The following is a 12,834-nucleotide window of genomic DNA, read 5'->3' as shown; positions in this document are numbered from 1 at the left end:
TACTAGCTGCATGACCATATTACAACAACTGTTATGCAGGCCAGGAAGTGGCGTATTTAAATTGGTATCAGATGTATTTTTACCAATCAGTTTTAGGGTTCACAGTAGAAATATTACTTCAATATGGCAAACCATTCCATAGGTTTTTAAAAAAAAGAAGTAGAACAGAAAGTATCAATCTTGCCAATGTCCAAATGCTACATAAAGTAACAGCACATACCCTGATCAGTGTGGGAGTGCCTTGGCTTCTGAGAAGAGGAAATTTCTTTACGCGCGCATTTGCAATGTTGCTCCTTCCCCCATTTTTTTCCCTCTGCTCTTAGAGCCAAAGAGGAGCTCATGACCCTGTGAAAAGCTGCTTTTGGAATTGAACCAAGGAAGTTTGAACTTTTATCCTGTTACTTTTTCATCGTCTTCCTTCTAACTGTAATTAGGTGAGTACAAAGACTGGAGACATGTGAGCTGCACGACTTCCCATTCTAAGAGGGCAAAAGATGTCTAGCAAATTGCTGTTATAGCTACTGGTGACTATTAGTATTCATTACAGAAATAAGAAAACAAATAACATTTGCACATTTCTGCTTTAACCCTTCAGATGAGGTTGTATCTCTATTGTCATCTGCGCACATGTTGGTTGTTGTCACAGCACAGGAAATTTAAATGACTAGATGAAATGAGAGATCATCTCGGCTGCAGATGCTTGCTTGACTTTTTGTTCCAAGAAACAAAGTTAAATGCTCAGGGCATGATTTTACCAGCACAGAATGTCACCTCACGGAGCATTTTCTACATCAAATATAATAGTTGCCTAGGATAGTTGCTCCGTTCACTACAAAGATAACACTCACTGTATTTGTACGCAAATTCATTGCTTTCGTTTACTGTTCTGATCTTCTAACCCGCTCTTTACTCTAAAACGTAGTGACCTTGTCTGTTTTATCCAGCTTTCTTAATATGCAAAAGACAAGTCATTCAGAGATGTTAAAACAAAGCTGTGTGCATCATCAGAAGATATGAACTCATATAACAGATATGTTCAAACATGTGTGTGTCATGGTGAGATAAAGGAATGTGGGTGTTTCTTCGTGTAAAGCTTATATGCCAGTTACATTGAATCTTATCAACCAACTGAAACAGTTCTTAGAAGGAGATGACATTTTAGTTCTGGTAACACCTAGACCACATTCAAAATATGTTTATATTACTTCATTTAGGTGATATAGAGTGCTTAACAAATGTATTAGACCGCCTGTCATAAAAACATTTTTTAGAAATCCCTCAAAAATCTCCTTAAAACTAAGAAGTTGTAGTGCTATTTATCAAGAATATAACAAACTGAATTCACATTTTTATACCCAAATTTGAGCCGGCACATTGGACTTCTCTGAAAAGTCTGAAATTAATTGAGCATTCAACCAAGCAAGCAATATTAACCCACATAATTTTATCTCTTCGGATCTCTTTGAATAAATAACTGCAGTTTGGCATTTTTACTAAAAAAAAAAAAAAGGCATACTACTTTTCAGCTGTTTTGTAAAGCAGTGAAATTTAAAAATTCACTAATAACAGCAATAATGGAATTTTAGCATTAAATATATGATTTAGATCTTAGAGCTTGTGCATACAGGTGGATTAACACATTACAGAAACACATTTTTCTTTACATTTTACTTTAGGTTAGCTTTCTTATGAACCTTCCATTTGGTGGTGATCCAGTAAATTTGCTGATCACTGCATACATGTATAAATGACAGGGATGTCTTCTGTTATTAATCAAAGTGAAAATATTCGCCTTTCTGAGGTGTTTGAAGTGTATGAGAACCTTCTGTAAATGTGTCATGTTTTAATGACGTGCTCTTTTCCGGTAACGCTTGAATTCAGGTCTCAGGGTTTGTTTTCAATCAAGCGCACACACAACAAATCCACTCTTAAGCACCGCCACATGTGATCAGTCTTAAATAAGCACTTATCTCCTAAGCTAATTACAATCTGCATGACTTCCAGAGGGGAGGAAAACTGTTAGTGAATATCTGATAAAGCTATAATAGAACCCATCAGAGATGACACCCACCTTTCTGCTTGCATACTCTGCAATAACACGGCTGAGCTTTTGTTTAAAGACCAGAAGCCCTTCTGAATAATGAGTATGTGGGATTAGTGGAAGGTTTGAAGTACTGACTTTCTGTGAAATCCACATGTGATTTATTGCCTTGCTATACCCACTATTGTTCACACCTTTCCACTGCAACCACCTGGTGAGAGGATCCCTACAAAGCCTCTCCAACGTCAGCAGTACCTGTGTTGCTGGTTTAACAAAGGGTTAAGTATGGGTGTTCCCATTTCCTGCAGCTCTCCCTCCCAGCCTCACTAATCTCTCTCACTCTCTCCTCTCCTTACTATCAAGAAGATTTGGTGAGACTCCTAGGAACAAAGCTACATAGAACCACTAGAAGTCTGAAAATTGAATGAATCTACACAAGGATTTATTCTGTTAATATTCAGAAAAGAAACCTAGCTTTCTTTGGGAATCGCAAGGGTGAGTTGGAGCAAAAATGCGTGTCCTTTAAGTGAGTTCCTTGTACATGTTGAACAGAAGGGAAGGGCTAACTGTCAATAGTGAGCTGGTCTTGCATCAGACAAAAGCCATGTGGTAGCGCTGCTGGATACTAAGATACAGTAATATATGTGTGTGATCATGTTTAACCTGATATGTTTTGATTTTTCTCATTGTAAAGGTTGTCCATAGATGGGTTCATGTATCAGTTAAACATATTTAGTAATTACTAAATATGTAGAGGAGAAGCTTGGGTGTAAAATAAAAATTAGGACAAAAAACTCAGAAGTATTTTTTTCTTGTTATAAGCTTTTTCCCCACTCTGTGGAAAAGCTGCTCTCTGGGCCAGTGAAAACTGAAATGTGGAACAAGCAGCTGGTGCGCTGGGTTTCACACACTCTTTTGCAACAAGGCTTGTTGCAATAAAAAAAAAGTCTTTAAAATTTGATTTAAAAATGTATTTTTGTGGTAAGTCATGAACTAATTTAGACACATTTTTGTTAAGTGAAGATACCAGAAACTGAACAGCTGGTTTCCCCCACCATTTGAAAGCCTGTCCTTGACATTTAGTCGTTGGTTTGTTGGTTGTGTGTGTTGGCTATGGGCCATGGGAAAGTTAGTGGGTATGTGGCTAAAGAAAGTTGCTCAAACCAAAGCTGACTTGAGGCCAATGTGAGGGAAAAGGCTACTCTGTATTTAGACTAAAAAGCGCCATTTACACAGCAGTCCTTTGTTTATCTCAGTTGCCCACTGCTATCAAGCTCAGAGGTGTATGGTTTATTACACGTTTACAGGCCTTTTCAGTGCAGAGCGTAGGACATGTGAAATTCCAGTTTTGTGTGAAACTCTTAAGGAATGGCAAAATGTAGCGCAAGACTGACCTTAGGGGTCAGATGTGAAAACCCTGAGGGCAGTTTGGCTGAAAGAGAGGAGAAGTATCTCATGACCCTGTGGCAGGAGCACAGACCTACGCTAATTCCCAGTGCAGTGTCTCCATGCCAGCTTTGTGTGGCTCATGGCAGATTAGAGCAACATAAGTCCTACAACAACATTTGTTATTTAAAGCCTTTAATTACACACAAGGATAAAATCGAATGGCGCCCTACGTGAAAGCGCCAGTTTCCCGGGAAACATTTCATTTATACTTTATCTATATATATTATGTAGGAAGGAGAACTCCAAATTAAGAGTTTACAAGGATTTTTGTTTAGTTTTTCTTGTCCTTTGCAAGAAAAACAATCTAGTCGTTTCTCTTTAAAAGTACATTCCCGAGCAACTCCGTCATTCTGTTATTTTTGGGGGTTTTTTTTTGTTTTTTTTAAAGGAACCATATCTTCCCTCCAGAAAACGACCATACAATTAAACAACACCAACAAAGTCTGCTTTAGGAAGCCAGAATTAAATCGAACAACTTCAACATATATCATAGAAAATGTATAAGATACAATGTACAAAAGTGCACGACGAGGTCAACCTGCACATTTTTGTTTTTTCATAAATAATGGAAAGTTGAGAAGACTGGTGCATGGACCATGTTGGAATGTTATGTATGCAGAGTAAAAACAACTAGAGTTGTCATCATACCCTCTGCTAGCATGAATATTTCCAAATTTAGGCAAATACATTTTATGTGAATATGTCTATTTAAAAGTCTGAAAACTGCTCTTTTTTATTTCAGCAATTACATCAACCAACCCAACCAAAATGGAGCTTCAGAAGATGAACGGGCACAGCAAAGAAGATGGGTAAGACTTAGGGACTGATTGGGTGTATCTTATCACAGCAATCAGGTCAAAATTCAACTCAGGGACGTTCTAAATTTCATCTACCAAATGTGAGTGTTTTACAGCTTTTTAAGCTCATTCTACTTCCTAGTTTTAGCTCACTTTTAATCTTTGGTTGCAGGTTTGATCCAATTGATGCCTTGGCCGAGCAGGAGGAGTTTCTCCCACATAAACCTGGTGCAAAGAAAGAAACCCACTTTACAGATGTGAGTGCTTCTTTGTTTTAGTAAACTGAAATACAATAAATACCATGTAATTTCTGTCTATGAACTCAAATGGCATCCTCTGTTGTCCTCTTGCTGCAGTTCGAGGGAAAGACTTCGTTTGGCATGTCCATCTTTAACCTCAGTAATGCCATAATGGGCAGTGGGATCCTGGGACTGGCTTATGCAATGTCCAACACAGGGATCTTGCTTTTTATGTGAGTCTCCAAGCCAAACAGAAAACCCCAGTTTTCGCTGAACTTTGTGCCCTCTGTCACTATGCGTGTGTGTGTGTGTGTGTGTAGGGGTGTGTGTGTGTGTGTGTGTGTGTGTGTGTGTGTGTGTGTAGGTGTGTGTGTGTGTGTGTGTGTGTGTGTGTGTGTGTGTGTGTGTGTGTTTCCACTCATATAGGTGAATGTATTTGCTCACACTGATGTGCTGAAATTGTGTCTTTCTTTTTTTTTTGCAAACTGAATTACAGCAGATTGATTTCAGCTTCTTGTGATTTATATTTAGTAACTGGGTAAAGTAGAATGTGTGCTCTCCTAGAGGCTACAGCAGGGCTGTTTATCATGTGAGCATTTGGGCATATAAACTATAGACTGACACAGCTAAGGTTTCTGCAAACTGAAGTCGTCTTGTTTAGTCTACTTTTCAAAGGACTGAGAGTTAATAGTTTTTCTTAGAAGCTAACGGTCTTTGCTTTTCTGTTATTTTAAAGATCATTTTTGTTCCTTTTCTGTAGAGAATGGTTTCTTTGTTTTCTATTTAAACTGTGTTTATCTTTCACGGTAAGGTCACAGTTTGCAATAGTAGATACAGATGGGATATATTTAATAGAGGGTCCTTATAAGGCCAGAAGTAGAGCCTCACCAGTGTGTATCATCTTGTTCTTTGTGTTTATTTGTGTTTGGGCAGGTTTGTGTGATGGCAAGGGGATAACTGATGTTTCTGTCCGTGACCTATCGGTGTACATCAACAGCTACATACAACTTCTAATGTGCAAACTGTGATCTGTCAGATTGTACATTAGAGCTCATGCACACGCGGCTTCTCTAAATCAGACTTGAGTGGTTAAATATAGACCCCACTGATCAGATCCAAGACACGCCTGGTTGGATCAGACCTGTGCTATGTGGCAGGGGGAAGGGAGGTAACGGCTGACTGGAGAGCCAGTCTCTCAAAGCCAAACTCTCTTGTGTGAGTGGGAAAAAACAACAACTAAAAAACAAAATGACAACAATCACAAGAACTTCAGAGTAACAGAATAGTCTTGTGAACATGTTTTTTTTAAAAGAATGTAAATGTCTTATGTGTTTCAGAATCCTGTTGGTCTGCATTGCTCTTCTGTCCGCATATTCAATTCATCTTCTGCTAAAAAGTGCTGGAGTTGTGGGTAAGGCAGAGAATTACCAAGCATGTAGCCACAGAGCAATTTGTATGTTCATAGCTTGAACGCATACACAGAGTTTGTGTTTTCAGGTATCCGGGCTTATGAGCAGCTTGGAAATCGGGCTTTTGGCCACCCAGGGAAAATGCTGGCTGCTGTCATCATAACAGTACATAACATTGGAGGTAATGTCATAAATTTTCCTTCCATTTCATTTACCTCTGACGCCAGTCATAAAACTATATATAAATATAAATATGAATGCAAAATACGTTTGTTTTGGTTTCTTTTTAGCTATGTCAAGCTATCTCTTCATCGTAAAGTCTGAGCTCCCACTGGTTATTCAAGCTTTCTTTGGTAAACAGGAGAACACGGGGTGAGTGTGAAAGCTATTCTCTAACTTAGAGTCACATAAATCAGTTTCGTTTTTGTTTAGGAACACACTAATTTTTTTTTTACATCTGTTCTTTTGGCTGTCTCTTAGAGAGTGGTTCTTGAATGGAAACTACTTGATCATCATAGTTAGTGTTCTCATCATCTTTCCTCTAGCACTCATGAAACACCTTGGTATGTTTTTCATTCTGTTGCACATTTTCTTTTTCTTTTTTTGCAATTATTAGTATTACTACTCATCCTCCCCTACTTGCATCATGTTTACACTATCCTTTGTTCTGCCTTGTTTTCATATCTTGCATTGATTAAATTAAAGTAACATTATTGCCTCCTTTTCTCTCTCTACTGTCTAAGCCCATAAATAACGTTAATATTGTGCTGTTATTGCGATCCAGGTTACCTTGGCTATACCAGCGGTTTCTCGCTCTCCTGTATGGTGTTTTTTCTCATTTCGGTGAGACATTAAAGATACATACAATATAACCCACCGCGCTTCCGTTAAATATTTATCTTTGATTAAGCTATGAGCATGTCTCCCCAGGTGATATACAAGAAATTCAACATCCCATGTCCACTGGTAGATGATCATCATAACAAAACTGCTGCTGACCATTACAGTGTTGATTCTACAGCAGATGGCTTCTGTGATTCCAAGCTATTTACCATGAACCCACAGGTTAGTGAACAAACATTTTCACGGTGCCTGTGCCTAGTTTCCTGCTGTGTCATGTGTATTTTTATTTAATGATTTGCACAGCACGCTATATTCTTTGCACTGGAGTGTATTAAGTCAACGAAACTAAGGTGTGTTATGTCAACAGCAGCGTTAAGAATATAGCAACTATAACTGTGTTACTGACCTTTGCTGTGTTTTGGCTGTAGACGGCATACACCATCCCAATTTTGGCTTTTGCCTTTGTCTGCCACCCAGAAGTGCTACCAATCTACACTGAGCTCCGAAAGTAAGTTTTAATTTTTGATTTTTTTTACTGCTTCACACTGTACGTTTTCAAGACAAATTATTGTAATTTATCGGTTTTGCTTTACTGTAGTGCCACCAAGAAACGCATGCAGAATGTTGCTAACATCTCCATCCTGGCCATGTTTGTCATGTATCTGCTGACAGCTCTTTTTGGTTACCTCACTTTTTATGGTAAGATGTGACCTTTCATGGCTATACAAGTGAATGGTCACTTTGTTATTCTGTTTTGAAGTGTTGTGAGATTTAACTTACAGTATTGTGAAAGAAGGAAACCACGCAAGATACTGTATGTAAAAGGCTGTCTGCTTCTCTGTGTCTAGGCGCTGTGGAGTCAGAGCTGTTACACACCTATATTCGCGTGGACCCACTGGATGTCTTGATCCTTTGTGTACGTCTGGCTGTGCTTGTAGCTGTAACTCTGACTGTTCCTGTGGTTCTCTTCCCGGTAAGACATCAGTGATATTAGTTAAAGATAATAATTGTGTAAAAGAGAAGAAGAAGAACGTTTATACAAGATGTTGTTTAAGGGCACATGTACTATGAGAGCAAAAGGCTTAACTTTCCATATTCTTTCCATATGCTTTCCATATGATGCTATAGGGACATTAAAGTGGGTGTGACTGTGGGTCCACATATAAAAATGTGTAATGGCATGATTGACAAATTTTTAGCCAATGAGTGTACAACTTCACAGATAGATAGATAATACTCCATTTTGAAACCCTGTCTGAATAAGATTTACTTTTTTTTAATTCAATATGACCATAATGAGTGACTGAGCCCAAAAAGTGAACCAGGAAGTTTTTACACAGGTCAAGATAGAAGTTTTCCCATAGACTACTATAGGTCTTTTGCAGCCACATATATTGCCATCTGGTGGCATTCAGATCAGGAATTGGCTTAAAGCGCTTCTGCAAAATATGCTTCTTTTTTATCCTAGAAGCTACATCTGTATTTTATACTATCTATATATGTGGCTAGGTAGTTGCTAGGTAACATGATAAGTTTTACCTGTATGTCAGGTTTGGCTGTTCAGCTCTTGATCATGTCAGATTAGGTGGTGACCAAAAAAACACAGACATATGCACAGATGTCTGGTAATTGACTATTTTCTACATTAGTTAATTGTTAAGGAAATATACAGACCATCGGTTAAGTAAAAACAAACAACAAACATAATCACCTTTGACATCTGAACGAACCTAAATATATTACACTGTAGCTATTTATTAAATCGGTTTTCAAGTCTGTTGTCTATGTAACAGTTATAACTGGCATCATGTGAGTGAGGCAGAGGTGATTCATGATTCCTTATTTGAGTAAATGATACTGACCTGATTATACTGGGCCCAGTATTGAGCCCAGTGGCACTCCAAGGCAACAGTGATTTTGAAGAATTTCATTATTAAACTTATCTGTTAGATAGGCCTGAGAAAACTTTAATACTTTTGGACTATTTTTACCCAGGTTCACACAGGTTAGAATTATGCTGCAAGTTCATAGTAAACACAAGGACACATAGCATTAAGCAGTCTATAGTCCTAACTTCTGTATTGCTTCCTTACAGTGTTCCTATTTCAGCCATAAAATCCTAACGTCACAAATCAATAACTGCTAATGTGGACTCTGCATCACATAACTGGCTCTGTCAAATGAAAATAATTAATGTACTGAAAAAGTTTGACTCTTTCAGTGCTGTGCCACAGTGAAACGATGAAACTCAAAGCAACTCTTTCACTTTCAGGAGTGTATTGACTATAAGGACTTTTTTAAACTTAACCTTCTTTAACTAATTTAAGAAGTATTAATAGTTGACTGTTTGTCAGACAATTTTTTAATGGAATAAAACATTTTAGTAGGAATTTTAAGAATGCGCAGTCTAAGCTCTTTAGAGTTAAATTATAGAGACTGACATAGTAGCGAGCTAAATGAAGGGAGGGTGACATCTTTGAAGCCTTTGCTTAAGGATTGTGACCAGGATCAGCTACTGTACAGCTACAGCTTGCTAGTTAACACGTTGTGTTATTATTTCTTAACTATGTAAAAACCATACTGCAAAAATGGTAAGTTGTGGTTTAAACAGGGAACCACTGTGACCAACGAGCCTGCTTTTGTTGTGAGCTCTAAAGGTAATGCCAAGTTTTTTCACAAAAACATGCTAGCTGGTTCTAGTTTAAAGGTTAAGCTAGCTTAATACTAAATATACAAATATGAAAGTAGTATCCAGCTGAGCATATTTCACCCACTCTTTAACTATTTGTTAAAGAGGTAGAAAAATGCTTCTGAATGTCCCTCTTTAACCTGAAACTTTAAACTATGTTAAGGTCTCGATTTTCAACATAATAAACTATTTTTTTAGCAAATGTGAGAAAACACCTATTAAAAGATTGGATAAAGTTGACTTTACCCAACAGCTTCTTAACAGCTGTTCATTTAATACTACTTAAAGCAATGAACCTAAATCAGGTTTAAAAGATTATCAGTCTTAATATTTGTCATCTGATCTTATTCTTCATTTTCTTACTGTCTGCAGATCCGCAAGGCCGTGCTTCAGATCTTCTTCGCTGACAAGCCTTTCCACTGGGTTAGACACATTGGCATTGCTTTTTGTCTCCTCTTCGTGGTCAATCTTCTTGTTATCCTGGTGCCCTCCATCCGTGACATCTTTGGCATTATTGGTATGTTTACACAGCAAAAATGCAGCTGCTCAGTTCCGAAATTGGGGCTATTCTTGACTCCATATGGGATTTTTTTTTACAAGCTTCGTTTAAAATCATAAATCTCAAAGTTCATGATAGTACAAATAGAAAAAATATGTATATATGGATCATTTGGAAGAATTGCGAGAAGAAAGCCTCTTCTTTCTAAAGAACATAACAACATGACATGCATCGGAACAAATGACTCCTGGAACAATGTCCTTTGGACGGATGAGATTAAAATGGAGCTATCTGGCCATAATGCACAGTGCAGTATTTGAAAAACAAAAAAAAACACAGCATATTAGCACAAATACCTCATACCAACTATCAAGCATGGTGGTGGAGGGGTGATGATTTGGGCTTGCAGCCATAGGACATGTGCATCTTCCAGTCACTGAGCCAACCATGAACTTCTCTGTATGCCAGAGAATTCTGGAATCAAATATGAGGCCATCTGTCTGACAAATAAGGCTTGGCCCAAATTGGCTCATGCAACATGACAGTGATTCCAAACACACCAGGAAATCTACAGCCGAAATAACTAAAATGGCCCAGTCAAAATGCAGACCTCAACCCATCTAAAACATGGATGCATAAATAAATGCCTACTAACCTCAGTGAAATTAAACAACATAGTGTACATAGAGTATAATTAGTTTTTTTTTTTACAGGACTTCATAGTCTACATTCAAACTGACTTTTTCATATAACTGTAACAGATGTCATTTTCCTTTTATTCTTGGCTGTTTGATGAACAAAAATGTGTTTAATGGTTGAGTATAAAAAAGTTTTGTAAAATATTTTTATTATACTGACTAGATCATCTGTAAATCATGCTATGAATTATTTCTAATAAATAAACTCACTTATTTATTCTGTGCTATCATCTACAGGAGCCACATCCGCCCCCAGTCTCATTTTCATCCTACCCGCAATTTTCTATATCCGAATTGTTCCTGAAGACCAGGAACCCCTGCGGTCAAGATCTAAGATTCAGGTATATCCTTCCTCTATCAAAGATGGTATTAACTGTTCTTGGTCATGTTAATCTCCATATATTAGCTTTTATCTGTTCTTAATACACATTGTTGTTTTCTTATCCTTTATTACTGCAGGCCATATGCTTCGCTGCATTGGGATTTGTCTTCATGGTCATGAGTTTGTCATTTATTATCATTGACTGGGTGACTGGAGAGAGTCAAAGTGTAGGTGGGCACTAGCTGCTGTAACTGAACAGAGGTACTGCACACAGAACGTCAACCAAAGCCCTCTTTTTCATTAAATTAGCCCCATCTTCTCATCCAAAGCCAAACTAGAAAGTTTGACTACACAAGATGAAGGATAACGTGAAGAGCCTTCGCCTACATCAAAAAAACAGGAAAGTGTTTTTACATGTGATGGAGCAGACGATATGTCCTGTACCGGAGGAGAGAACACAAATGTATGAAAATACAAAGCAAAGTTTTCTGCCTCAATCAGTCCTGTCACAGCTCAAACTAAAGATTTTGTTTGGGGTCATATATAGATTTGCAGCAAATGCTTTGAATGAGAAAAAAAGTGGAAATTCCATTTTTGGATGTGGACAGTTCCTTGGAATTGCTCAGTCAATGTCTACATTTCACAAATCTACTTCCCTACCATGTCAGATTTTACAGAACTTACATGTATTAGTTTTGTAAGGCAATATCTTCTTTGCCTGAGACATTTGTCAGCTATGGTTTACTTTTACTTTTATGACTGACAAATCTGCCATTTCCCCAAACTTTACCTTTTCAGCTAATTATGACCTTCGAGTGTTAGTCTGCAGTTCCACACAAACAACTGCTTATGATCAAAAATGTTTTCAGTGAATTTAACATGGATTCTAATCAACGCGTTTAATGTGATATTTCATCCATTTAAAAAGAATTACTGTCACAATTATGGTCATCGTGAAGTTTCCCAGTGACCTAGCAAAATACGGTGCAATTTATGGGATTTCTTTTGTTTTTTGCTGCTGTTCATGAAGGTCCAACAGACAGTCATGTGTGAGAGGTTTGTGAAAACCAAAACAAAGTTTTTATGTGAGCCTGAACATCCATAATTGCAAACCAAAGAATCTATTTATTATGTCACATTGTGAAAGAGTGTTTTTTTTCTTTCTTTTTTTTTTAACATGCTTGGCAAAGACCAGTTAAAGTTGTACGTGAATTCATCCAGTGTTATAAATGCTGCGTATGTTTAATCAGTACCAGAAACTTTTCATTGTGTTCAATAATGGCTTCAAAGTGGACCTGTTATGCTTTTACTGTTTTTATCTCAGTCATATACATAACTCTTATAAGGGGTGTGCTCATCTTAAACAAGTTTCAAGTACTGAGGTTAGCAAGTCCAAGTAATCCTGAGAGCAGAAAGCTCAGACTTCAGACTGCTCTAAATGCTCATTTCCTTATTTGTGACAGTTTTTAGCTGCTGCTGCATAAGATCTTTATTTGCTGTTTGAACCACCTGCTGTTCAAAACCTCTGTTTGCAAAGGACAGTTGGTCAGAAAGAAGTCTGTTGAAAGGACTTTGGGTGCTCTGGACCATCTGAGGGCTTGCAGTAAAGTCCACTAAGCATTATTTCAAATGAAGCATGCAAAGCTGTTCTAATAGACTGAAATACTCAAAATACGAAGCACAGTGGGTCCTCTTTAAGCAAGAATTAGTGAAGTCCTTTTTTTGTTTTTAAAATGTGACTAAGAGACCTGTTAACATTGTAATTCATCCTGTACATTTTTAAATTAATTTGAATGTTGTTAACTGTCAATAAAATGTGTTTTATTTGTACATAATCGTCTCTTTTTT

General features: G+C 37.5%; 1 protein-coding gene across 2 annotated transcripts; it reads left to right on the top strand.

The window, feature by feature from the left end:
- The first annotated feature begins 208 nt into the window (after positions 1-208).
- LOC146494415 (sodium-coupled neutral amino acid transporter 3-like) lies at positions 209-12,821 on the top strand. Of its 2 annotated transcripts, none has more exons than XM_085146352.1 (16): positions 209-434; positions 4,233-4,299; positions 4,460-4,544; positions 4,644-4,759; positions 5,864-5,937; positions 6,024-6,116; positions 6,226-6,307; positions 6,416-6,498; positions 6,720-6,778; positions 6,866-7,000; positions 7,207-7,286; positions 7,377-7,477; positions 7,627-7,751; positions 9,840-9,984; positions 10,902-11,005; positions 11,124-12,821. In XM_085146352.1, the coding sequence occupies exons 2-16, from the start codon at positions 4,259-4,261 to the stop codon at positions 11,226-11,228; spliced, it is 1,428 nt and encodes a 475-aa protein (XP_085002478.1). In that variant the 5' UTR covers positions 209-434; positions 4,233-4,258; the 3' UTR covers positions 11,229-12,821. The 2 variants fall into 2 exon arrangements, with proteins under 2 accessions (XP_085002478.1, XP_085002477.1); XM_085146351.1 differs by lacking the exon at positions 209-434 and adding an exon at positions 1,578-2,536.
- Positions 12,822-12,834: the final 13 nt, after the last annotated feature.

This window comes from Neolamprologus multifasciatus, chromosome 20 (genome assembly GCF_963576455.1).
Source record: "Neolamprologus multifasciatus chromosome 20, fNeoMul1.2, whole genome shotgun sequence".
Classification (NCBI taxonomy): Eukaryota; Metazoa; Chordata; class Actinopteri; order Cichliformes; family Cichlidae; genus Neolamprologus; species Neolamprologus multifasciatus.
Note: the sequence above shows the minus strand (reverse complement) of the source record. Positions and strands in the feature narration are given on the sequence as shown.

Bases quoted from the DNA above. Each gene is read 5' to 3' on its own strand.
- LOC146494415 (XM_085146352.1), top strand. From the start codon at position 4,259: ATGGAGCTTCAGAAGATGAACGGGCACAGCAAAGAAGATGG. The intron at 7,001-7,206 runs GTTAGTGAACAA...TTTTGGCTGTAG, and splicing joins TATTTACCATGAACCCACAG to ACGGCATACACCATCCCAAT. The intron at 7,478-7,626 runs GTAAGATGTGAC...CTCTGTGTCTAG, and splicing joins TGGTTACCTCACTTTTTATG to GCGCTGTGGAGTCAGAGCTG.